This window comes from Neopelma chrysocephalum, unplaced genomic scaffold (assembly GCF_003984885.1).
Source record: "Neopelma chrysocephalum unplaced genomic scaffold, ASM398488v2 Primary Assembly neopelma1_252, whole genome shotgun sequence".
NCBI classification, from domain to species: domain Eukaryota; kingdom Metazoa; phylum Chordata; class Aves; order Passeriformes; family Pipridae; genus Neopelma; species Neopelma chrysocephalum.
The window spans coordinates 3,305,716-3,329,607 of record NW_020897914.1 but is presented as its reverse complement, the minus strand read 5'-3'; the positions used below and the strand labels follow the sequence as shown (position 1 = coordinate 3,329,607).

Here is a 23,892-nt window from a genome sequence, read left to right as displayed (position 1 = left end):
GAGCAGATGGAGCAGCCCTGGGAGAAGGGCCTGGGGGGGCTGGGGGGGGGAGAGGCTGGACATGAACCAGCCCAGAACCCCCCGTGCCCTGGGCTGATCCCCCAGCGTGGGCAGCAGGGCAGGGGGGATTCTGCCCCTCTGCCCCTCAGGGGAGACCCCCCTGCAGAGCTGCTCCAGCCCTGGGAACAGCACAGGAGGGACATGGAGCTGCTGGAGAGAGTCCAGAGGAGGCCCCAAGGTGGTCAGAGGGCTGGAGCAGCTCTGCTGGGAGGAAAGGCTGGAGAGCTGGGATTGTTCAGCCTGGAGAGGAGAAGCTCTGGGGTGACCTGATTGTGGCCTTGCAGTGGCTGAAGGAGCTACAAGGAAGATGGAGAGAAACTACTGACAAGGGCCTGGAGTGAGAGGAGAAGGGGGAATGGCTTCCCACTGCCAGCGGGCAGGGTTAGGTGGGATATTGGGAAGGAATTGTTCCTACCCCTCAGCTTAGCTCCCCCGAGTGTCACCCCCTTCCAGGGAGGGATGTTCTGGTGCTGGATGCCCACTCCAGGCCTGGTGGGTGTGAGGCTGCTCCCTCCATCCCTCCCCCATTCCCTGGGAATGGTCTCCAGGGGGGCGGGATGGACCCTGCCCAGCCAATGGATGGGGAAAGTGAGGCAGGCACTGGCTGCTCGCCCAATTCTCTCTGTCCCGAGGTGATCTTGGAGCCTCATCCCGCATCCCGGGGCACTGCAGTGCCCGGCATGTCCGGCAGGGAAGGGGTGCGGGTGGGTCGGGTGAGGAAATGGGAGAGACCTGGCTGGAGTCCCGCTCTCCTCCTCCCACAGCCCCACCTCCCCGGCCGGCTTAACATCCCATGGGCCAGCCCGGGGCCACCATTCCGTGCCCACCGCTGTCCCCACGCCGAACTCCCGGCCGGGCCAGCCTCGGGGCCACCGCGCCGTCCCCATCCCCGCACCCGTTCCCGCGATGCTGCGGCTGCTGCTGCTCTGCGGGGCCCTGGGCTGCGGGGCGGAGCAGGCGGGTAAGGCAGGGGCACGGGAGCCGAGAGCTCGGGGCTGGCGTGGGGGGACGCGGGGCTGGCAGGGGGTGGGCGCGGGGCTCGCGGGGGTGACGGGGCGGTGTGTGATGTCCCACATGTCCCGCAGCCCCGCTCACCTTCACCATGGTGCACCACACCCGCGTCTTCGAAGGCAATTCCCTCTTCTGGGGGAACGCCAGCCTGGACGGGCGGCTCAGCCACGTGCTGGAGGGGCACAGTGTCACCCAGGTGCTGCCGCTGGAGCCGCCCGACGCCTGGGCCCGGCGGCAGAAGGACGTGACCACCTACCTCAGCAACTTCAGCAACCTGGTGAAGCTCTTCAACAAGGAGAGACCCATGGACTGTGAGTGGTGCCCGGGGGCACTGGGGTAGGAGAGACCCCCCTGTGCTGCCAGGGCACGGGGATGGCTCTGCAGGGACAGGTGGGCAGAGGGGTGGGGACACGGCCATGTGCAAAACCTCTCTGGGCAAAGGGAGCCCTTCTGTAGAGCCGGGAATTTCTCATCCAGAGCCTGCCCTGGGAACGGGGTGATGCTCAACCTGCTGCTGCTCCTCGGGAAAAGGGCTGGGACTGCAGCTGGAGGGGATAGTGAGGTGTAGGCACCCTGCCTGCATCCCACCTGTATCTCAGCTGCACCCTGCCTGCATCCTGCCTTCTTACTGCCTGCACCCTGCCTGCATCCTGCCTTCTTACTGCCTGCTTCTTGCCTTCATCCCACCTGTATCCTACCTGCACCCTGTCTGCGTCCTGCTTGCTTTCTGTCTACTCCCTGCCTGCTCCCTGCCAGAATCCCACAGCTTTCTGGGAGCAATGGGTTGCTGCTGGTGATGGTTTCGTGCTCCTGCACCTCTCCACAAACCCAGTTTCCTCTGCTGTTCCTTCCCAGGCTGTGCTTCACCTTCCTTTTCTTCCCTACCCCCAAATCTGTTTTTCCCCAGCTCCACATTTCTGTACCTGCTCCTTGGGGAGCCCTGTGTCACCGCGGGGTCTCTGGTATGACACCACCACATCCTGGTGTCCCCCGTTCCCTGGGTGCATCCATCCAGGAGAGCAATAGGTGCCCCGAAACCCTCTCATCTCCATAAAACTGGATCTGTGCTGTTGGGAGATAAGGGAGGGAAAATAATCCCGGCCGCTGGAAAAGCCACTGAGGGGGAGCAGAGCCGTGGGTGGGTCGGCTGTTGCAGGGCTGTGGCCGTGAGAGCTCAGGGCATGGTTTGGGTGGGACCTGGTGACCCCGTCTGTCCCTCTGTCCCCACAGACACCCAGAGGCTCTGCTGCCACCTCGGCTGCCGCCTCTTCCCCAACGGCACATCCCAGAGCTTCTACGAGGTGACCCTCAACGGGACGGCCTTCCTGAGCTTCCATGTCCCCAACGCCACCTGGCAGCGGCGCTGGCCCGGCCAGCACCTGGTGGCCACCTTTGCCAAGACGGAGCTGATGAAGTACCCCATAACCACGCAGCACCTGCAGCACTTCCTCAACACCACCTGTGTCAGCATCCTGCGGGCTCAGAGCGCCGCGACAGGTCTGGGCTGGGGCCGGGGCTGGGGCCGGGGGGACATGGTGGGGTGACCCCGGTCGTCACCTCCGTCCTTCTTGGCTCTTGCAGGAAAACTCAGCGGGCGGTCACGCGCTCCGCTGGTGCTGGGGCTGATCCTGGGGACCCTCTGCTTGCTGGGCATGGCCGTGGGGATCTTCTGGTGCACGGGAGGGAGCTGCTAACGGAGCTGGCAGCTGTCCTGCATCACCCCATGGACACAGAGGATGGACCCATCATCTCCCTGTGGATCCATCTCTCCCTGTGGAGGCAGAGAATGGACCCATCACCTCCCCATGGATCCATCATCACCCTGTGGAGGCAGGGGACAGACCCATCACCTCCCCATGGACATGGCAAGGGATGGATCCATCATCTTCCCATGGATCCAGCATCTCCCCATGGATCCATCATCACCCTGGGGAGGCAGGGGCTGGATCCATCATCACTCCGTGAATAAGTTGACCAAGCTGCTCCCTCACAAGGGATGCACGTCCCCAGTGCCACGGGCTTTGCTCCCAAGGGGCACCAATGGCTTCCCTGCCCTGTCCCAGCTGGACTGACCCCCCCAGCAGCCCTTGCCCTGGGGATGCTCCCCACGCTGGGCTGGCACAATGTACTGAGACTCCACAGAAACACGCTTGGCACGGATGGAAAAATGGGGAAGAGGGGGGTGGTGGGAAAACCAGCAGGAGAAACAGCAAGGAATGGTTAAAAGGATGGAGTTAAACCCTCATCTATCCCTGTTCCAGAGGGGTGGAGGGAGGATGTCACACCTTGTGTAATAAAAGCACCCATCAGCTCCCACCACACCTTTGGCTGCTCTCATTCCCCTTAGGAGCCCTTTTGGGGGCTGTGGATCCATTATGAGTCCATCATGGTCCATCATGGGTCCATCACAGGCTGTGGATCCATCATGGATCCATCAAAAGCTGTGTCTGCTGGTGCCAGTCCCAGTGTCTGACCCTGGGCTGTGCACTGAGTTTTCCAGGAAAGAGGCTGTTGGTGATTGCTGGAGGGGTTTGCAGCTCCTGAGCTCATTTCAACCTTCCCCCAGCTTTGGTTTGACTCAATTAAGTCACTTTCCCACTGTTTTTCATTCCAAGGCCAAGCACAGACAGCTGTGAGGGCCAGTTTTCCACAGTCCAAATCCCAGCTAAAAACTCCTCTTGACTGTTTAAACTTTGGTTGTATCAATAATAAATTCTTGGCCGCGTTTCCCTTTCACCCAAAGGAAGATTTTGAGCTCTCCTGCTCATCTCCACCTCTCCAAGGACAGGAAGGGCTGGGGATGAGCCAGGAGCTGGCTGGGGATGGAGGGGACAGTGCAGGAGAGGAGCTCTCCTGCATTAACTTCCAGCTCTTTCCTTTCTAAACACCCTGTGAGCAAGAAAGGGTGGGATGGGGGAAGACGGGAAAAGAGATGTGGGACAGAGGGGATGGGGAGATGACCCTGGGGGTTGTCCTCTAGCAGGGATGGAGAAGGAGGTGTCCCAAGCCCACACCTCATCACCCTGGCCCACGGCCATCCCTGAAGCAGCCCCCGCCTCCCCAGGCTCCGGGGGCAGGGACTGGCGTGTTCCCCACCCTCCGGAGGCTCCGAGAGGCCGGAGAATCCAAAACAACAGGGCTGAGGCACGTGAGCATCATCGCCTTTGGCAGGAGCTGTGCTGAGGGACAAGCACTGCCTGTCCCTGCCACGGGCATCCAGGGATGCTGAAGGTCACACACAGTGGGTTTGCTCCCCGTGGAGGGATAAAATCCCTTCCAGCCGGGAGAAACGGCCACATTCCCGGCTCTGCTTTGGGTTTCGGACTTGGGGCATCTCTGCTGCCTGCATGTGTTGCACCGTGGTCCCCAAGAGCCAGAGGGATTCTCATTCCCAGTCCCCCCCTCCCTGGGCTGCAGCTCCTTGCTCCGGCTGGGATTGCAGAGGGCGGATCCTGTGGGATCCCCACGGCTGTGATGGAGCCGTTGGATAGCCGGGAGGGCACCCAGGACAGGCCCAGGCTGGAGAAACCAGGGAGGTCTGGAATAGCAGGTCTTGTTTTGCTTTTTGCCTCTGAAATGCGTCATCTTTTGGACAGATGAGGAAGCCTCCACTTGGAGCAGCTCTGGAAAAGCCTCTTTCCTGCTCCCAGGCCCCCCGTGCGTGTCGGTCGCAGCAGGAGAGCGTTCCAGGATGGAGCCAACTCTGCTGCTGGTCTGGAGTTCCCACAGGGGGATGGGGCAGCACCTGGCAGGGGGAACCCCCAAAACTGCAAGACCCCAGGGAACAGCCTCACCTCAATCCGTGTCCAGGGCAACACATCCAAACCTTCCACCAGCACTGGTGTCCCACAGGGACATGGTGACCAACTGCAGAGGGGTTGTGGTAGCAGCACCCACACCCAGCACACTGTAACCCCAAACTTTCTCCTCCTCATCCCAAACCTCACAAAATTTCTCTTCCTCACCCCAAAACCCACAATTGCCTCATGGCAGGGCCACCAAGGTTGTGGCAAGCTGGGGACGTGTGGCCTGGCTGCCCCAGAACTGGGAGCTGGGCTCCTGTTGTGTCACTCTTCCAACAGGGATCAGCTCCCTGGCAGCCACATGCACGGCCCATCCTTTCCCAAATTTGGCCGTTCTTCTGCCCCGGATCCCAGCTCGGGACAGTGTGTCACCACGGATCCCGTCAGCCACAGGGGTTTTCCATTTGCTCCTCGGGGGTTTTTCGGGTCCTGGTTTGTTCTGTACACAAACCTCTGGCAGCTTTCACCAGCCCCCGGAGTGAAGCATCCCGGTTTTCCGCAGGGATCGCCAGGCAAGGCTTTGTTTTCCACGCATGGTTTCCATCACTCCGCTATTGCTGCCTTGGATAAGGGCTCAGATAAGACCTTGATCCCTGATCCCTGCTCCAGTCAGACCAGTGAGACCATGCCCACGTGCCAGGAAAGAGCTTTTCCCTGTGTCTCCAGACCATGGGAGACTTGGATGGGGTGGGAAGGTCTCCCCCCACCCCCACATTCCCTTTTGGACATCAGCTCCCTCTGCAAGGTCGGCACCTCCAGCCATGTCCTTCAGGAGCCTTCGTGCCCCAGGGCCAAAGGGCTGGATGGCTCCAGGAGCTGCCCAAACCTCCTGTGCCTGCTGGGGTGGGGAGGGGGAGAAAAGTGGGGCCGATGGGATCCATCTGGAAGGAGGAAGGGATTATCCCTGTAAACACCTCTTACGCACTCGGAGCCTGCGGTGGTGTCATTGTGGCTTTTCTGGACTAAACAAACCACGTCCTTCCAAATTCCCGGAGGTCACAGTGTCACAGCCCCAGATGTTTGAATTCTGGGCTTTGGGACACCCTTGTTAACCCCGGGGGCTGCACTGGGGTGAGGGGATCCACTTTGTTGGGGGGATGGAGGCTGTTTGGGATCTGCTTTCTAGCAGCCTCCTGCTCCCACATGGAAGCGAGCGGCTCCCTGGAAATACAGCAGAGGAAAGGGCTGTGCTGGCCAGTCCCTCCTGGCAGGGCGGAGGGGTGCCCATCTCTGCCCTCTTCCCTTTCCAGCTCGCCTCCCAGGTCAGCTGCAGGACGCAGGAGGAAGCTGGCCAGGAGCAGGGATGCGCGGGTGGCAGCCGGGATGAAGGCAGCGAGATCCCCCCATCCCGCCACACCTCCGGGCCCACGGGCTGTCCTCTCCCTGGGCAATCCAGTGGCAGGGGAGCTGGGATGGGGGCTGCTAGCTCGGGTTCCGGTGAGGAATCACGGCCTCACCTTCCCTGCCCAGCTGGAGGCTCCCATGGCAATCCCAGGTGCCCTCAGAGCAATGTTCTCCCGGCACCAGGCCCCTCTCCCTCCTGCCCTCCCTGCCGGCTCTGGCGCAGAAAGGTTCAGATACAGATGACTCAAAAATAACAAGATTTTTCTTTGGAAGAACCCAGCCTTCCTGAGCTGTACTTCCAGAGAAGTTCCCATTGGGAAATGGCTGTTTGGGAACACTTCCCAAACACTTCCCAGACTTGGAAGCCTCTGTGTGGCTGAAGCCAAATGGAAGCAAACTCCCACCCCTCAGGATCCCCACACCGAGGGCTGAAGCTCCTTGGAGCAGCCCCAAAACCTCAGCACCTGGTCTGGGATGGGGAATGTGGCTTTAGGTGCAGCCAGCCAGGCTGTGGAGGGAGAGGAGACACAGATAAGGCTGCTGGGCATGATGGAAAAGTAGATCCGAGCCCTGTTTTTGCCCTCATCATCAACCTGCTATGGAATCTTCATCCCATCTGCTCCTTCTCCTCCCCTGGGATGGGAGGGATCCATCCAAAGGGTGGGAACCCAGCGCTGATGGAGGTGATGACATCTAAAATCCAGCCGGTGGTGAGGCCCTGGAGGTGATGAAAACCATTCCCTTCAGGAATAAACCAGGATCCCATTTCAGCCAGGCCTCCCCAGAGCAGCACGGGAACGTGTTCTAAGGACAAGTGTTTTCCTAGAAGAACTGAAAAACACACCTCTATCTGAGCCCTCCCAATCTTCACCTTTACAAGGATCCAGGGTAAAAGAGGACCAGGAAATTAGGGTTTATTTGGTCCACTTTGGGAACAGCGTTGCTTAGAAAGGGCTGGAAATCCAGGCTGTGGGAGACAGAATTCCCATCTCGGAGATTCGCACTGTCCGGATCCCTGTTTGGTCCCTGACCAAGATGGGAACACATAAACCCCCTGGGAAGCATTTATAAGCATAAAGGATCCAGAAACCTGTGGAAATGTTTGAGCAAGCACTGCTGTTGCTGCTGGGAAAAAGCATGGAAGCCCTGGAAGCTTTGTCTGGAGGTGGGGAAGGCGGAGGACACCCCCCCACAGCGGGAGGGATAGGATGGAAGGAAGCAGGGTTGCCGGCTTGGAATTTGGGGCTTTTTTTCCTGTTTTCCTCCTTGCTGCTGTACAGTTCAGAGCTCTGCAGCCATTGTTGTGCTCCCCGAGGAGTCCAGCCCCACAATGCCATAAAAACAAACCACAGGAAGGAAAGGGATTAGCAGGGAAAGGAAAAGCAGCAGCGGGAACAAGGAGCCAGGCCCAAAATAAACCCACTGGCTGCTGCTGGGGGTGCAGGTAGGAAAGGTTACACCTTCTCCAGGGGGAAGCTGGGACTCTGGAGTGAAATCCCAGCTTTTTGGGTTCGTTGGTACAGGTGAGCACTGGCAGTAGGGTTGCAAGGGGCTGAAATAACAGGAATCAGCCCTGTGCACAGGGATACGGGAAGGAATTCTTTGAAATAGGAGGTTTCCTAGAAATCTGAACTGAGGGGGAGCAGAGGCAGAGCTGCCCTGCAGCACCTGGAAAAGGCTGGGCAGCCGTGGGCAGAGTGAGCAGCCTCAGCTGGGAATACAGCTTATCCTCAGGGATTTTGAGGAAGACCGGCAGGGAGTCCAAGAGTTTGGCATCCCGGGCTTGTCTCAGCTCCCCAGACCCCGTTTGGCTCTGCCAAGGCAAATGGACAAAGGATCCAACAGGAAAACTTCCCAGTGCTGCAGCTTCCGCTGCGTCAGCTCCCGCTGGAGCCCAGGATTGGGTGGGATAGGGCTGGATCCAGGGCAGCAGGGACACAGGGGCTGGGCGGAGCTGTTCCCACCTCACCGAGCTCTTCCAGCTCCCAGTAAGGAAAATAAACAACAAACCGAAAACAAAACAACCTGGAGGCTCCACCTGCTGCTCCCCAGCCCACAGTTCCATCTGCAGGCAAACCAGATCCCATCCACTTCCCCAGAGAGGGAATGAGGGGTAAGGCAACACTGGGAGGATCCCACTTTCCAGCCCCCAAGAGCCCTGAGGGAACGGGAAGGAGGGTGGAGCCAGGTGGGGGTCGGGCTCTTCTCCTGCATAACACACAACAGGAGAAGAGGAACCAGCCTCAAGTTGCTCCAGGGGACGTTCAGATTGGATATGAGGGAAAATTCCTTCCCTAAAAGAGCGGCCACACATTGGCACAGCTGCCCAGGGCAGTGGTGGAGTCCCCACCCCTGGAGGGATTCAGAAGATGTGACACTTGGGGACATGGGTCGGTGGTGGCCTGGGCAGCGCTGGGGGAGGCTTGGACTCGATGGGCTCGGAGGGCTTTTCCAACCGAAATGATCCCAGGATTTCTCTTGCTGCCTACAAGAGGGAAGCACGGGCCTGGCTGTCCCAGGGAAGGGCTGTGCAAACACATCACCAGGGAGGTTTTGCCATTCCAACTCAAACACACACTTTATTTTCCGTCACCTGTCCCGTCCTCACGGAGGACAGAGCGCAGGAGGGGGGAGCTTTTCCAGTAAATGCTGGTTACAGGTGGGGGAAAAGAGGGAGAACCAAGGCCATGGAGCCATTCCCAAATCCCACCATGACCCAGGAGTCTTTGCTAAGCTGGAGCAAGGTCCAATTCCAAACCAAGTGTTTTGGGACAACAGGACTACTTGGTAGTTAAGAGAGTCCACAGAGGCCTTAAAAGACTATTCCCTCCTTTTCCAACCATTCCCAATCCATTCCCAAGAGCATCAGTATTCCTGCCCCAAAAACACAGACTCTGAACCAACACCACACCCCAGACTCAAAGGGGAAGGGCTGGGATTAAAAACACCACCCGAAGCAACAATATTTTGGAAGAGATGGACACAAAGGACGTAAAAAGCAGGAGCAGCTCTGAAAATATGTTGAGATGGTCAAGAAAAGTCACATCAAAATATATTTAAAAACCAGAAATTCCAACCTGCATGGAATTTAAAACTCCCTTCCCCATCTCTGTTTTCCTGCTTAAGGAATCTCTGTTGTTCCAGGATGTGGAACATTATAGGCAGCACCAGTTGTGTCCTGAAAAAGTATTTCCCCCAACTCTGAGCACTTCCATCATTTACAAATTAAAAATTAGCTAAACCTCAACCATTGCCCTCCCTCCCTCCCCCTTTTCCATTCTCCAGTGGGCAGGAGAAAAGACCACAAACAAATCTGACTTTGCATTTCCAGGGAAGTCCAATTTTCCCAGGCATCAATATCCCTGCAATCCGTTGTACACCTTCTGCACAGGTCCTTGCTTCAACAACTGCTTGAGACCTGCAAGGGAAAGGACAGAGTGACTGAGCAGGGCCCAGAGGGGGGGATGCCTCCTCAGATACACTTTCCTCACTCCTGAAATCCCAGTCATCAAGCATTTCAAGGAACTGACACGGCCCAGGACCTGGCAGGATCAAATTCTTACCAGAACAGGCTAAAAGGGTGAGTCAGCCCTTAAATCCATAAAAGCTCATCTCCTGGGGTTGGCAGGATAGGGAAGGACTGGCAGGTCTCCACTGCTGCTGAAAGGGCGAGTCCACCCAGAGCAGAGGAAGCAGAGTGGGAAGAATGGATACGTCACATTGTTTTTCCAGGGATTAAGGAGGGAGTCCCCTCTGATTAAGTCAGTTTGGTCACTCAGTGCCCTGGGGCCCCTCAGGGCATGGCTCAGACCAGCAGCAAAACCCTCAGAGCCCCAGGAGGGGCTGCCAGGACCTAAAACCAGGGGGAACTCCCCACACCAGGGGGAACTTCCAAATAACTTTCACTAAAGGAGGACATGGAGGGGCTGGAGCGTGTGCAGGGAAGGGAACGGAGCTGGGAAGGGGCTGGAGCAGCAGGAGCAGCTGAGGGAGCTGGGGGGGCTCAGCCTGGAGAAAAGGAGGCTCAGGGGGGACCTTCTGGCTCTGCAACCCCCTGACAGGAGGGGGGAGCCGGGGGGGGTCGGGCTCTGCTCCCAGGGAACGAGGGACAGGAGGAGAGGGAACGGCCTCAGGCTGTGCCAGGGGAGGCTCAGGTTGGACATTAGTAACTAAACCAACCAATTTACTTGTACAGAAGAAAATTCCAACCTTTCAGGCATGGAAATCCTTCAGGAAATCCTGCTAAAAGACAGTTTGTCTCCCTGCAAACCTTGTCCTGCTTGTCTGTCCTTAACTCTTTTTGGCTAAACATTGTACCACCCTTTAAAGCCAGTAATTGGATGTATAATTGCCACAGTAGCTCTGTTAAAATACTGGAAAACTGGCCTGGAAGTAGTAACTGGAATCAAGAGGGCTCTCTGCCAGGTGAGAACTATTCCTGCTGATGGGCAGAGACTCCTCATCTCTTTCCAGAAACAGCAGGACAAAGCAAACCTCTCTTCAGGAGCTGCTGATCATTAGGGACAGGTCATTTTCCAGGGGGTGCAAGGTAAGTTCACTTCCCCTCTGCATCCAAAGGAGGCTCCAAGTCACTTCCTGGCTGCTGGGTGAGAGGATGTGGCTCCTGGATGTGTGGTTCTTAGAAAGGAAGGACGGGGCTGGAGAAAGGGGTACTCCAGGAACACCAGAAAAGTAGGATTAGCACCATTCCTGCACCTCGTTTCCTGCTACCCTCAGTAGTGAACAGGGTATTTCAACACATATCCGAGGTTCAATCAGGAATTCCAACCAGGAATCCTGGCATTTGGTGCTACTGCACTTGAGGCATTTTCTACTGGAGGCTGAAGGCAATTTTTACTTTGAAATGTTGTTGATACCACCAAGAAGTGACAGAGTCAGCTCTGCCCAATTTCACTGGCAGGAAAGAAAGGATTATTTATCTTATTCCAAAGCTCAGAGCGGTGCTCTTGGAGCCAGAGTATCTTCTGACAGCCCCAGGAGCTGGACATATGGTTAGGAGATAAGAAATCAGGACCACAGCCAACAATAAGGAAAAAAAGGAATGTTTTGAATTCTGCAGCCCAGTTTTCTTTTGGATGTGTCCACTGAACCACTGCCTCACAGCCGGAATTGACCTATTCCCTCATAAAACTCCTTCAGTCACTGGATGTTCGGAGACATCCAGCACACAGGAAGGCATCTGACTGCCTACCCAGTCACCTTCCCCTGGGAAATGTGGAATTGCTTTAGGAGGGAGAGAAACACCCTGTGCCCGAACACACTCATGGCAGCAAGGTCATCTCCCTGCTCCCGGATATCCGGAAAGGTGTGGGAGGAACCGTCACAAACACGGAGGCTTCTGTCACTGCTCCTTGCCCAGTGTCTTCCAAAGTGCCAAGAGCAACAGCTGGAATAACCTCCTGTGGTTCAGAGGTGCTGTTGCCTGATGAAACTTCTAGAAGGGCAACGGAGCGTGGAATGAGACTCCACAGGGACGTGGCCGCTGTGCCCTGTGAAATACCCTTGGAACAAGCAGGAAAGCACAGGGATAAAACCACAGCAAGATCACCCAAAGCACAGCTCAGAGGCACAGCCCTCCCAGCCCAGCCAACTGCAGGAAGGGCCACAGAACACCCGGAGCTGCAGCCACCAACTGGGCTGCCCATGGCAGCTGGCACGGCGTGGCCAAGGCAGCAGCGAGTGCCACAGGGCTCAGCCCACCCAGGGCTTGGCTTCCCTCCAGAAACTTGAGGAGTTCAGGAAATCCACTAAAAAAGCACCTTCAGAGGAAGCCCTGGAAGAAGTTCTGGGGATAGGGATTTCCTGAGGAGCTGCACTGGTACATGCCAGGAACATCTTTGCCCCGTGGCAGAGGACAAGGCCCTTGATGCCCACTCTGATGCAGAGCAGAAGTGACCACAGAGGCTGCTGCAGCAAAGAATTCCCAGCAAGGAGTAGAGGGAATCCTGTCAATTTTAGGATTTCTACATGGTTCATCAAGCTTCCATTTGAGCACTGAAGCTGAGCAGCAGATCTCTCCTAGAGGGAGTAGGATAGAAGGAAGTGTGGGGAGGAACAACCCTTCTCCTGACACAGCGTGACATTCCTCACCCTCGACAGCAGAGGGATTCCCACAAGTCTTGCCTCCAAGAAAGTAGCAGCAGGGGCTGGAAAATCCTTCTGTGATCCCATTCCAGCAGAGGCAAAGCAGAGGCTAAGCCCAGCCAGATGGCCAGCTCCAAAACAAAGCACCTGCAAACTTGCCAAGTGCTACATTCCAGCAGCAGCACATCCCAACCTCATCTGGCTCCCTACAGCTGCAGCAGCCAAACTTCCCTGCTTCCCAGGGAAATGGGAGTTCATCACAGGGCATCAGCCAACTGTGTTATGTTGTACAAGGGGCACAGGCACAGGAGAGCCCTCCCTGAGCACTCCAGCCCCTGGATCAGCTGTGCCAGGTTCTTATCAGCTCTGGTGGGCTCTGAACACCCACCTTCCCGCTGGTCCGGGGTCAGCTGCTCCTTGGGGAACTCCACATCAAAGGTGATTATTAGGGAGCCTTTGATGTTGTTGTTATCAAAGTTTGGAAGACCCTCTCCCTTCTTCCACAGTTTGGCGCCGGGTTTTGTGATTTTATCCCGAGCAACGTGAACCTGGAGGGAAAAGGAATTTTAGGACATTATTAGTGTTGCAGAATCACAGAATCATTGAGGTTGGAAAAGACCTCCAAGATCATCTAGTCCAACTTGTGACCAACCATCACTTTGTCACCCAGCCCAGAGCACTGAGTGCCACGTCCAATCATTCCTTGGACACCTCTCTAGGCATTCCGTGTTGTGTGTGTGCACCCCAACACTCCAGCACCCTTTCCAACCCTCTGGAAAGCTCCATCTGATGTTGGAGCTTTGATCCTTTGCCAAAACCTGTGGTATCAACGGGTCCAGGCAGGACATGTGCCAGAACTAACACCAGCTGGGACAGCATGGAAGTGAGACCCACACTTGAGAGCTTGTTTTGGCTCCATGGGAATTGGCCTGGAAGGCTCTAGCTGAGGGAATACTGGATATAACCAGACTCTGAGCAAGCACAGGAGATCTGCAGGTAGCTCTGGGTTCCACAGCACCTTGGGCCTCACCTTGTGCCCATCCAAGTGGGCAATATCCATCTCAAAGCCTGTCAGTGCCTCGACCAGCGAGATCGTCACGTTTGTGTACAAGTCGTCTCCTCTCCTTTCGAACACTGGGTGCCTGTGGAAATAAGAGACATTGAACTTTCCTCCTTCCCCAGAGGGGAAACAGGTCCTTCAGCATCTTCCCTTCTCTTTGGGAGTTTGGAGAATTCACAAATAGGAGGGGAAGTGAGGAATGAATCAAATCTAGCCTCATTTTCCTGTGCACGATAAGTACTGCCCAATGCCCTTTCTATTTCTAGGGCAGGGAGTGCTGAGGTGGGACAAGAAGTTGTGACTCACACAACGATCTTCTCAATAGTGAATTTCCTTACAACAGGGAGATGGTGTATTTGTGGAAAAAGGAGGTATTTCATGTGAATCACACCCGGTGAATTCAAGCCAAAAAGATTAAGATGCTTTGATAACCCCACTTCTAATGAATCCAGCTACTCCAGCACCATCAGGGTTGGACATCCTGCACAGCCCTGAGTGCCAGGGCTGCACCAACACGCTGCAGGGCAAGCTCCATGCCAGAGTGGGCAACACTGGCCAGAAAATGCCTTGCAAGCTGCCTTTATAGTCAGCAGGAAGAGTCTAACTAGGCCAGGGACTTACTTAAGAACTTTTATTCGGAAGCGCAAATCACCGGGCTCCCCATCCACGTGGGGTTCACCTGGGAGAGGGAAGGAATTTAAGGAGATAGTTATTTCTTTTTAGGAACAAGCAGGATATCAAACACAGACTTGCAGTTCACATGTTAAAGGAAAAAACCAACTAGTTGATCTTTAGATGAATAAAACTCTGCTTAAATATATCTAAAAGACCTCAGGACTCTCTGGGTGTTGCGTCAGCGGGGTCACACCTCTCTGCTGTTGTGGAAGACCTGCCTGCATGTCAGTGGTGTCCTTCATCTCCTTGGGCAGAGGGGATTCCCCAACACACTCAAGCCTGGAGCAGATGCTCCTGCTCAAGTGAAACATCAGACCTGGTGCTGGTTTAGTGCACGTCCCCACTCCCAGCAAAGGGATGCTCCTGGATTTCAGCACATGCAGAGGACACAGCACTTCCAACCACCACAAAGTGGGGCTTGGACACTCCCAGTGCCATGGGGAACAGCCTTGAATCATGGAAAAGGAGCAGGCCAGAGCTGAGCACACACCCACCTTCCCCAATGAAGGGATACTCCATGCCATCCCTCACCCCCGGCTCGATCTCCACCTCCAGCGTCCGCTCCTCGTTCACAAGCCTGAAAATGGGAAGAGCAACCCAGCGCTAAGTTTTTAACTCTATTTCAACTTTATTCCAGCTTTTTATGTGTGTTATGGGGTAATGGGAACACCCCCACAAGCTCACACTCTTGCCTTGCTCACATCTAAAACTGGAGAGTCAGTGCTGCCTTTTTTAGGTGCTCAACTAGTAGGGGAGGCAAAGTCAAGAGCTCCTAAATGCACAGGCAGCATCTGGATGTGTGACCACGACATGGCATTCCAGTTCCAGCTGTTTCCAGCTAGAGGCTGCGTGCTTCCCCAAACGTATTCAACCAGATTTAGTTGTGGCACTCCCACTGTAGTGTGACTGTGCAAGGAATAAAAGGCTGGAAGAAGAAAGTGGGGAGCTCTCCATCTAACAGAGCTCTGCTGCAAGAATAAAGACTGGCCCATTGAAAACGAGAAACCTGTGTTAGGACTTCCCACATTCCCCAGTTCTTACTGGGAATTCAGGCACTTTCCCCCACCTAGCGGTCGGTTTGGGAATAAACATCCCTATATTACTCGGTAAAATCATAGGATTTAGGGTTCTGAGCAGCAGTGAAGAGCATTCGACTCACTTGACGTTGGGACACTCATCACAAACGACCTCCTGGGTCATCTGGAAGCGCCCAGGCCCCAGCTGCGTTGTCCTCATCTCCTGCCGGCAGTTGCATTTCCGTTTGCCCGGCGCCTGTCTGGCCACTGGCTTGTTCCTGACAACCTGCAGGGAAGAGGGAGAGCTTGGTGCCAGCACTCCTGGGGCTCCACAAGCGTCTGGATTTCTCAAACAGCTTGAACACAGAATGGTTTGGATTGGAAGGGACCTTGAAAATCATCTATTTCCAACCCAGCGCCACGTTTTCGTGTGTGACCTCAGCAAAACACCCCGAGTTTTCACCTTGTGGTCACACATTAAACACCAGGAAAACTCTCTCTGACACCACAATTGCTATTTCCTTTCCTTTTCCTGCACACCTTTCCACACAGGAAAGGGAACACTGGGATGGAACACCTCACACTTCGGTTGTGACACTTCCCTGTCCCACAGAACAGGGAAATTATTTGGGGTTCCCCAAACACCCAAAGCACAAAATCAGTCAATGCAAACACCAACGTGCAGAACAGGAGGGATTGTCAGCACCAGAAATGGAGCTTGCTTAAAAGAAACAGCAATTTTCACATACTTTTCCCAATTGTATAATCCAAAAACTTGCAGTGACACGTTTGGCCACACAGAGAGACCGTGAAAAATCCTCGGTGTGGTTTTGAAGGAATTGCAAAGTGAATTAGAAGCTTATGAACAGGCCCTCAAATATCATTAAATTCTACACCTGCACTAAAAAAGCTCAGCTAGTGACTGACAGCCAATAAATAAGTATTATCCCACTTTACAGAGACACAGCCAGATGGAAAAGGTGGATAAATGTGTGGTTTCTTCAGTAAACTACAGCAAAGAGCACCGCAACATCCCCCACGGGCAGACACTGAGAACAGGAGCACCTCTTGGGGCTTTGTTTTTTGGGGGGAGATATTCTGAGCACTGGTCAGCACCTCAAACCTGGCAACACTCTGGAAAGTGGACTTACTTCTACGAAGTTCCCTGAATACACCTCCTCCAGCGTGACCTCCAGGTCCACGATGATGTCACTCCCTCGGGGAATGTTCCTGTCCTGCTGGCGAGGGTTCCCTCCAAACATGAATCCAAAGTCCCCAAAGAAGCTGGAGCAAAGCACATGGGTTAGTTCAGGAAGGAATCCTGGGCAAATGCTTCAATCCCCCTAAAGAACAACCTTCTCACAGTCCTAAAGCTCCAGAGAAAACTCAGGAACCTCTCTTTGCTCCTCCAGGACACTGCAAGCAAAGCAGCCACTTTGGAAAAGTTTCCCGTATTAGAGGAACCAGGTTTTGGAGCAGGAACATCTCAAAATCTGCCCAAGGGAAGTCCCCTCTGATCTGCTCTACTGCTCAGCTGCCACTACAAGGTGTAAACTCTAAGTAGGTTTGTTTTCGGTGGTTTGAGGACAAAAGGGATGAGGAAAAATTCCTAGAAAACCTGTATATTGTCCCCCACAAGCAGCGCAAGTTCTCACCCAGGATCACAAGAGATGAGCAACTACAGGAATGACTTAGGAAGTCTGTGCCTGGCTGATCCAAAGGGGCAGAAAATCAGGTGCAGGTGCCTTTGGACTGTAATGCTCCAAATTCTACAGTTGCTTTGTTGCTACAGCAACACTTTGCAGAAGGGGAAGTGTCCCCAAAGGGCGCACGAGGTGTGACAACAGGTTAAACCTCAGTCATGCACAGGGAACTTGGGAAAGTCCCCACATGTTTGATGCAGGTGCTGCACCTGAAAAATCACCCACGGGGGTGTCCATGTGGGAAGTCACCCCTGGCTCCTGTTTGCTGCCCTTGCAGCGGGGAGTGGTGCACAACCAAAGGGAGAATGTCACATGGGATACCCACTGGAAATGTGTTTCCTCAAATGCTCAATCTCACAGCACATCAGTGACCTGGACGGGGTAAAAACCACGAGCTTGACCATCACAAAATCAGAGCTGCAGCTGGAGAACAGCCTAAAGTGGGAAAAGCTCCTTACTGGGAGAAGATGTCTCCGTGGGAGCTCTGGTGCCCGTCCTTCAGTCCCTCCTCACCGTAGGCATCGTACTGCTTCCTCTTCTCCTCATCTGACAGCACCTGGAGAACACATGGAAGCAGGAAAGGCATCACCTGCAGCTCAAGGGAGTTGTTTAACAAGGCTCTGAAGGCCACAGGACTCTGCACTTGGGGATAACCAGCAAGGTTTTATGTCACAGAAGCCTTGTCTAGGACTTGCTTGCTGTGCTGGTCTAGAAAAGTTAAACATTTATCACTTAAACCCATAAAAAATTACATTCAGTTTATTAAAACAACATGGAAAATATACACACCGAGTTTATCTTAAATATTAAAAACAAATTAGAAGGAATAACTCAGATTCTACAAGGACACACTGAAAAAAAAAACCATATACCACCACCCCTGTGGCTCAGTCAGGACTTTTAAGACTGTGAAGCACCAGTTTTAATTCTGAAGTTTTGATCCCATTTACTATTCCTTTCCCTGTTGATCACATTTGGGAAGGTCAGAGTTGCCAGGTGAGCTTCCAGAAGGCTGGAGAGGAGTGGGAACAGGAGGACAAGTGGCTAAACCATGAAAACCACCCTGAAATTTGGGGTGCCTGGAGGAGCTGTGGCTGCCCCATCCCTGCAAGTGTCCAAGGCCAGGTTGGACAGGGCTTGGAGCAACCTGGGCTAGTGGAAGGTGTCCCTGCCCATGGCAGGGGGTTGGAATGAGATGGGTTTTGAGGTCCTTCCCATCCACACCATTCTGGAATTCTAAGCAGTTATAAATGCCAGCAACAGGGACAAAACCACCGGTGGCTTCATGAGTTTCACCCAGTGGGTGAGAGTTCAATTTTCCCTTTGCCACTTGAGATTTCCATGGAAACTGCTCCCAAATTCATCCTGAGACTAATGACTACATGTAGAAGAGTCTCAGCTCCCTCTCCTGGGATCAGTGTCCTTCCTAATGGAAACAGTTCCATTCAGACCAGGCAGCTCTGGGCTGGAATCACCGAGGCCGTTAAAACAAAAACACTGAGGAGTTCCATTAACCTACATTCCTCACAATTTTTTGGGAAAGCTTTCCCATAATCAACTCCCCAAACCCTTGGCAGTGGTGCTGCCAACAGAGGCTTTATGGTGAGGAAAATCCTGGTTTGGGTTCTAAGGGACACACAATCCCGGCTGCATTTTGCCCCAAACCCTCAAACCAACCCGCTGCATCTCCCACTGATTTAGCAGGATTCCCAAGCTGTCCTGGCTAAAGAGGGAGACAAAGACCTTCCAGGGCATCAAAACTTTCTTCCAAATCTGTTTTCAGAACCACACAGGTCAACACTGGATTTCTGATTTGATTTTACAACCATTTCCTCCCCAATTTTTTAAATAAGAAGAATAATCTCAGCTGCTGGCAAAGATTTAAACAAACTGGGACATTTAAATAAACTTGAGGAAGAGGTAGAAAAATTCTTTCCATGCATGAAGTGCCACCAAATGTGACAAGATCCCAGCTCACAGGAAGGACACCAAGCTCACAGCTCCACATGAGCTGCTGCAAAAGAGAGGGAAATACTTTTTTCCACCAAAAAAATCCTTATATTCCCTGGTTGCCCAGGGATGGTTCAGTTTGAGTCTGAACTAAGAGGCCCCAGCTCTGAGACAAAACTAAAGTGCAGAGTTTTCTTTCTGATCACGGAGAAATAAATTCCAGCTGGTTCTCTCACTTCCTCATTTGCTTTAAATTTGGATACCTGAGGAGCAGAGGAGCACCAGGGGTGGAAGCAGGAGCCAGGCTACAAACCCCTTCCCTCTGCACTGGGTTCCTCCCAGAGGATCCCAACCTCCCACCCAACCAGACTGCTGGAAGCACTGCTGGGAATTTTTGCTGATGGAATTTCGCAACACCATCTTCCAGGGTCTCTCTGCTCCACAGGGAACAGCTGGAATCCAGCAGTGACGGAGGGAGGACAAAAAGGACAGAAAACATGGAAGAAACAGGTCCTGCATCAACCTGCCCAAATTCCATTGGATGGAATTACAGCCAGGGAAAGTAAGGCTTTGACTTTAAGCCTTTGGGCAATGAGGTAATCTACGTGTTATTTATTAAATGTCAGGGATCAATTACATCCCACAGTATTATCATGGAAACAGCAGGAATCCTCCTGTATATGCGACCCACGGTTATTTTTCCCACTGAATTCCCTCTAAAAGCCAAGCCTTTCACCTCCCATCAGCTCAGACTAATCCCAGCCAGGCCCTGCACACACACCTGTCCCTGTGCAACACTGGGAGCTGCTGCTGCTCTATTTCTGGGAATAAATTCCCAAGAACTTTAACTTGGTGCTCCTCTATTTCTCCCTCAAATTCCAAACAACTTTAACTTAGTGCCTTGGCTTTCTCCTGTCTGGGAGAGGTGTTGGATTGTCCTGTGGCAGGAGGAGCCCTCTGAGCAGCCTGGCAGCATCTGGACTTTGGGTTTTACAGGGAAAGTGCCTGACATCCCAGGTAGTAACAGGGGAATAGATGGAATTTCATGTAGTAACAAGGGGAGGATGGAAATTGATGGGGAGGGGAGGAAGGAAAGGCAGGAATTTGATATAATTGTGGAAGGTCCCTGTCCACGGAAAAGAGTGGAGTGAGATGATCCTTAAGGTCCCTTCCAACTCAGAGCATTCCATGATTCCATGAGAATAAAAAGTGTAGGATAGAATCCAAAACAGCAACAGGATGAAGATGGAATTTGATGAGAGGAGAAGGAAGGGAGGGAATTTGATATAATTGTGGAAGGCCCCTGTCCATGGCAGGGGGTGGAATGAGATGATCCTTAAGGTCCCTTCCAACTCAGAGCATTCCATGATCATAAAAGATGTAGGACAGAATTCAACAAACTGACAGGGAGGGCATGGAATGGTAACAGGGGGAGGATGGATTGCACCTGCACCTTATGGAAGAGCCTTCCCATTCCCTCCATTCCCTTTCTCATTCCCCTACAGAACGTTACAGGATGGATTCTCCCGAGTCTCCCTGGCTCCACGAGCCCCCTCCGCCCTTCCCAGCTCCAGAGGGACACTCCCGGCTCCAGGTCTCACCTCGTAGGCAGCTCCCAGGTCCTGGAACTTCTCCTGCGCTCGCGGGTCGTCGGGATTCCTGTCGGGATGGAGCTGCAGCGCCAGCTTGCGATAGGCCTTCTTAATGTCCTTGATGGAGGCGCCACGGGAAACCCCCAGGATCTTGTAGAAATCCCTCCTGCAGGGGGAGAGAGAGGAAGGGAGAGGGAGGAGAAGGGGATGGGAAGGAGAGAGAAAGGGAAAGGGAGAAAGAGGAGGTGGGACACGCAGAGGGAGAGGGGAGGGGAAGATAGAGGAATGGGAAGGGAGAGAGGAATGGGAGAAGGGGATGGGGAGAACGGGATAGAAAACGAGAGGGGATGAGGAGGGAAAACGGATGGGAGAGAGAGGGCATGAGAGACGGGAGAGGGAAATGGGAGAGGGAATGGGGTCAGGGGAAGGGATGAGGGGAATGGGATGAGAGGAAGGGATGAGGGGAAAGGGAGAGGGGAAAGGGATGAGGGGTCCCGTCAGCGCCGCAGTCGCCGACCCCGAGCGCGAGGGGCCCGGCGCGGCGCCGAGGCTGAACCCCCGCACTCCCCAGTGCCGCGGGCGCGTCCCAGCGCACTCACCCCGCGGCGGCCTCCCCGCAGAGGCAGAGTAGGAGGAGGCAGAGGCGGCCGATCCAGGCGGGGGCCATGGCTGGGCCGGGCCGGGCCCTGAGGGAGCGGCGGCGGCGGCGACTCCGGCCCCGCCCCCCGTCCGGCCCCGACCAATGGGGACGCGTGGTGCCCACAGGCAGCCAATAGGAGCGCGGCACCGCGCGCCGCCAGCCAATGGCCTGCGCACACTTCAGCGCCGCCGGCCAATCGCCGGCCGCAGCGTCGCCGCCCAGCGCGACGCGCACGCCTTGCCGCCACTTCCCTCCGCACAGCCAATCGGCGCGAGAGTCGCTTAGCCCCGCCCCCACGTCGGCGGGCGCGACCAATGAGCGGCGGCTCCGGCGCAGGAGGGAAGGGCCCGTCTCGGTGGTGCCCGCGGCGGAACCCGGAAGCGGCGGCGGCCATGGCGGCGGAGGCGGGCTCGGTGCGGCTATGGGCGCGCACGGAGCCGTTCCTGGCGGGCGCTCTGCCGGCGCCGCCGCCCGCCCGCCTCGCCCCGCACTACCTGCGCAAGGCCGCCGCCTACGCCCGCGCCAGGGCCGCCCAGGGCTGTTTCCCGCGGCTGCGCTGGCCCCGCTGGCGCCACATCGCCTGCGGGAAGCTGCAGCTCGGCCGCGACCTCGCCTGGCTCTACTTCGAGCTCTTCCGCGGCCTCCTGGAGCCCGACCCGCCCCGCCGCCTCCGCTGGGCCGAGGCGGAGGCCTCCTGTGCCAGCGCCGAGGAACTGGAGCGGGAGCGGAGTAAGGCAAGAGCCCAGAGCCGGCCTAAGGCAGGGGGAGCCCAGAGCCGGGGTAAGAGGGGGTCCTGACTCTTCCTCCTCTCTCCCTGCTCTCCAGCTGTCCGTGGACACGCTGCAGTTCCTGCTGTTCCTGTACGTGCAGCAGCTCCACAAGGTGTCCCTGCGCAGGTCCCTGCTCGGCGACGAGTGGCCCAGCCCCAGGACCACATCTCCCGGCTTTCCTGGGAAATCCGCCGGCGGGAATAAGGTATCCGTGCCTGTGGGATCTTCCACGTGCAGGAGCTTCTCCCCTGTTGGGATCTGCCCTGAGGGGGTTGGGAAGGGGCTGGGTTGTTCTCTCCAAGTGCAGATTCCTTGTTCCATGGTAAATGAGGCAGAGTTGGTGTGTTCTCTCTGCACTTAATAAAAAGTTTTTAAAAAGTTTTCCGTGAGGCTTTCCTGGAGTCCAAAGGCAGCTAAAAATTCCCTGTGAGTCCTGGCAATTCTCCTTTTAAGGAGCAACAGCCCCTTCACTTTTTTCCATTATTCAAACAGGAGACTTTTCTCATCTTCATAGTTCCTTTAATGTGCTCCAGTGGGAATATTGGATCCCAGGGTGTTCCCTGGCCTCAGGTTCTGTGTCAGGGAGGGGAGTTGGTTGTTCAGCTGGAGATCAGCCACGTGGAAATGCTGTTTCCTTTTAAATCACTGCCAAATATTTAGGAAGGAGTGAGTTGGATGTATCCCGTAGGCAGCTCTGTGTGGGAGGGTGAGTTACAAATTGGCAGCCGCAGCTGCAAACCTCTGGAATTCTGGCATGGATGTGCTGCTGGGAGCTGGATGAGCTGGTGGAATGTAGTTGGGACAAGCTGGAATCATTAAAAAGAGGAGCTGGGCAGCTTTATCCTTGAACAGATGTTGGTGAGGACAAGGTGTGTTCCTTCAGCAAAGCTTGGCTTTATTAAGCTCTGCTGTAATTCCAGTCTCCTGCTTTTTTTCTGGGCATGAGTCCTCTAGGATTTGAACTAAGGATTCTTTCAGAGGCCATTTTGTTTATTGGAGAAATGACCCTCAGCTTTTTACCCTGGAAGGTGACACTTTTATCCTGGAATCCTGGCCCAGCTGGGCTTTTCCAGTGGAGCAGCTCCAAGACCTTGCCTGCCAGTTATTGATTTGTTCCCTTCCTTCCAGTGCCAGCAGGAGCTCCCTGGATTTGGGTGGGACTGGGAGAGAGCCCGTTGCTGCTTTCTAGGATTAAATATTTGCTGCTTGACTTAGAATAAAATGGGGTTTGATTTTTGGGGGGTGGTGGCTTTGTGTGCCTTGGAAGAGCAGGAATGAGCACCGTGTTTGACACGGAGTTTTTAATGATTCCAGCTTCTCCCAACCACACGTTTGACATTCTAGAGGAGTTCTGAGCAAGATTCCGGGCTGTGATGCCCGTGGAGCTTCCCAGCCTGGAGCACTCACCTCCCCCGTGTTTTCCTGCCCCCCCAGAACTGGAATGACCAGGAGCACCGAGCCTTCGTGCAGAGCCACCTCCTGGACATGCTGGAGCTGCTGCTGGAGCCGGAGCAGCTCTCGGCCTCGTCCCACTCCAGCTCCAGCAGCCTGGTGTCCCTGGAGGCCGTGGGTGCCCTGAGCCTCCTGCTCGAGGGCTCCGTGGGCACCTCCCGGGCGGTGCGGCCGCTCCACGAGCTGGCCCTGTGCCCGCCCTGCCACCCCCACAACGGCTTCTCCCAGGGGGCCAGAGCCTTCTCCCTGCCCCGGCTGGAGAGCTGGATCCGCTCCTGCCTCACCGCCAACCCCTTGGGAATGACCGCCTGCATCAGGGCCGGCAGGAAGCTGGCCTGGGCACAGCAAGGTGGGCACTGGGACACACAGAGGGGGTTGGGAGTGTGGGAGTGGGTGGGAAATAGGAATAGAGGGATATGTGGGAAAAGGGGAGGATGTGGGAAATAGGAATAGAGGGATGTGTGGGAAAATGGGAAAGTGGGAATATGTGGGAAAACAGGAATATAAAAATGCATGAAAATAGAAAAAAACATATGGAAAAATAGAAGTCTGGGACTGTGTGGGAAAATCGGAATGTGTGGGAAAATAGCAATTCGAAATGCGTGAAAATGGGAAAATAGGAGTATGTGGGAAAATAGAAAAAATATATGGAAAAATAGAAGTGTAGGAATATGTGGGAAAATAGGAATATGTGGGAAAATAGGAATATGT

General features: G+C 54.8%; 3 protein-coding genes across 3 annotated transcripts in view; 2 read left to right on the top strand and 1 right to left on the bottom strand.

Moving 5' to 3' along the window:
- The first annotated feature begins 937 nt into the window (after positions 1–937).
- On the top strand, positions 938–3,392 carry PROCR (protein C receptor). Its single transcript, XM_027703863.1, has 4 exons — positions 938–1,021; positions 1,146–1,382; positions 2,302–2,568; positions 2,653–3,392. The coding sequence occupies exons 1-4, from the start codon at positions 967–969 to the stop codon at positions 2,763–2,765; spliced, it is 672 nt and encodes a 223-aa protein (XP_027559664.1). The 5' UTR covers positions 938–966; the 3' UTR covers positions 2,766–3,392.
- A 5,384-nt stretch (positions 3,393–8,776) lies between these two features.
- On the bottom strand, positions 8,777–21,031 carry DNAJB11 (DnaJ heat shock protein family (Hsp40) member B11). The gene is made up of 10 exons (XM_027703714.1): positions 20,919–21,031; positions 20,329–20,485; positions 17,236–17,333; positions 16,226–16,358; positions 15,218–15,360; positions 14,553–14,635; positions 14,005–14,062; positions 13,354–13,465; positions 12,712–12,871; positions 8,777–9,636 (listed from the first exon to the last, which is right to left on the bottom strand). The coding sequence occupies exons 1-10, from the start codon at positions 20,984–20,986 to the stop codon at positions 9,572–9,574; spliced, it is 1,077 nt and encodes a 358-aa protein (XP_027559515.1). The 5' UTR covers positions 20,987–21,031; the 3' UTR covers positions 8,777–9,571.
- Positions 21,032–21,273: 242 nt separating this feature from the next.
- TBCCD1 (TBCC domain containing 1) overlaps positions 21,274–23,892 on the top strand; it is a 10,137-nt gene continuing 7,518 nt past the window's right edge. Inside the window, exons 1-3 of the mRNA XM_027703722.1 lie at positions 21,274–21,693; positions 21,785–21,934; positions 23,164–23,530. Coding sequence (XP_027559523.1) covers positions 21,274–21,693; positions 21,785–21,934; positions 23,164–23,530 — 937 coding nt within the window. The remainder of the gene's footprint in view (positions 21,694–21,784; positions 21,935–23,163; positions 23,531–23,892) is intronic.

Bases quoted from the DNA above. Each gene is read 5' to 3' on its own strand.
- PROCR (XM_027703863.1), top strand. From the start codon at position 967: ATGCTGCGGCTGCTGCTGCTCTGCGGGGCCCTGGGCTGCGGGGCGGAG. The intron at 1,022-1,145 runs GTAAGGCAGGGG...CATGTCCCGCAG, and splicing joins CTGCGGGGCGGAGCAGGCGG to CCCCGCTCACCTTCACCATG. The intron at 1,383-2,301 runs GTGAGTGGTGCC...CTGTCCCCACAG, and splicing joins CAAGGAGAGACCCATGGACT to ACACCCAGAGGCTCTGCTGC.
- DNAJB11 (XM_027703714.1), bottom strand. From the start codon at position 20,986: ATGGCCCCCGCCTGGATCGGCCGCCTCTGCCTCCTCCTACTCTGCCTC. The intron at 16,359-17,235 runs GTAAGGAGCTTT...GCTTTGCTCCAG, and splicing joins CACGGAGACATCTTCTCCCA to CTTCTTTGGGGACTTTGGAT. The intron at 9,637-12,711 runs GTGGGTGTTCAG...TTTCCCTTGCAG, and splicing joins GACCCCGGACCAGCGGGAAG to GTCTCAAGCAGTTGTTGAAG.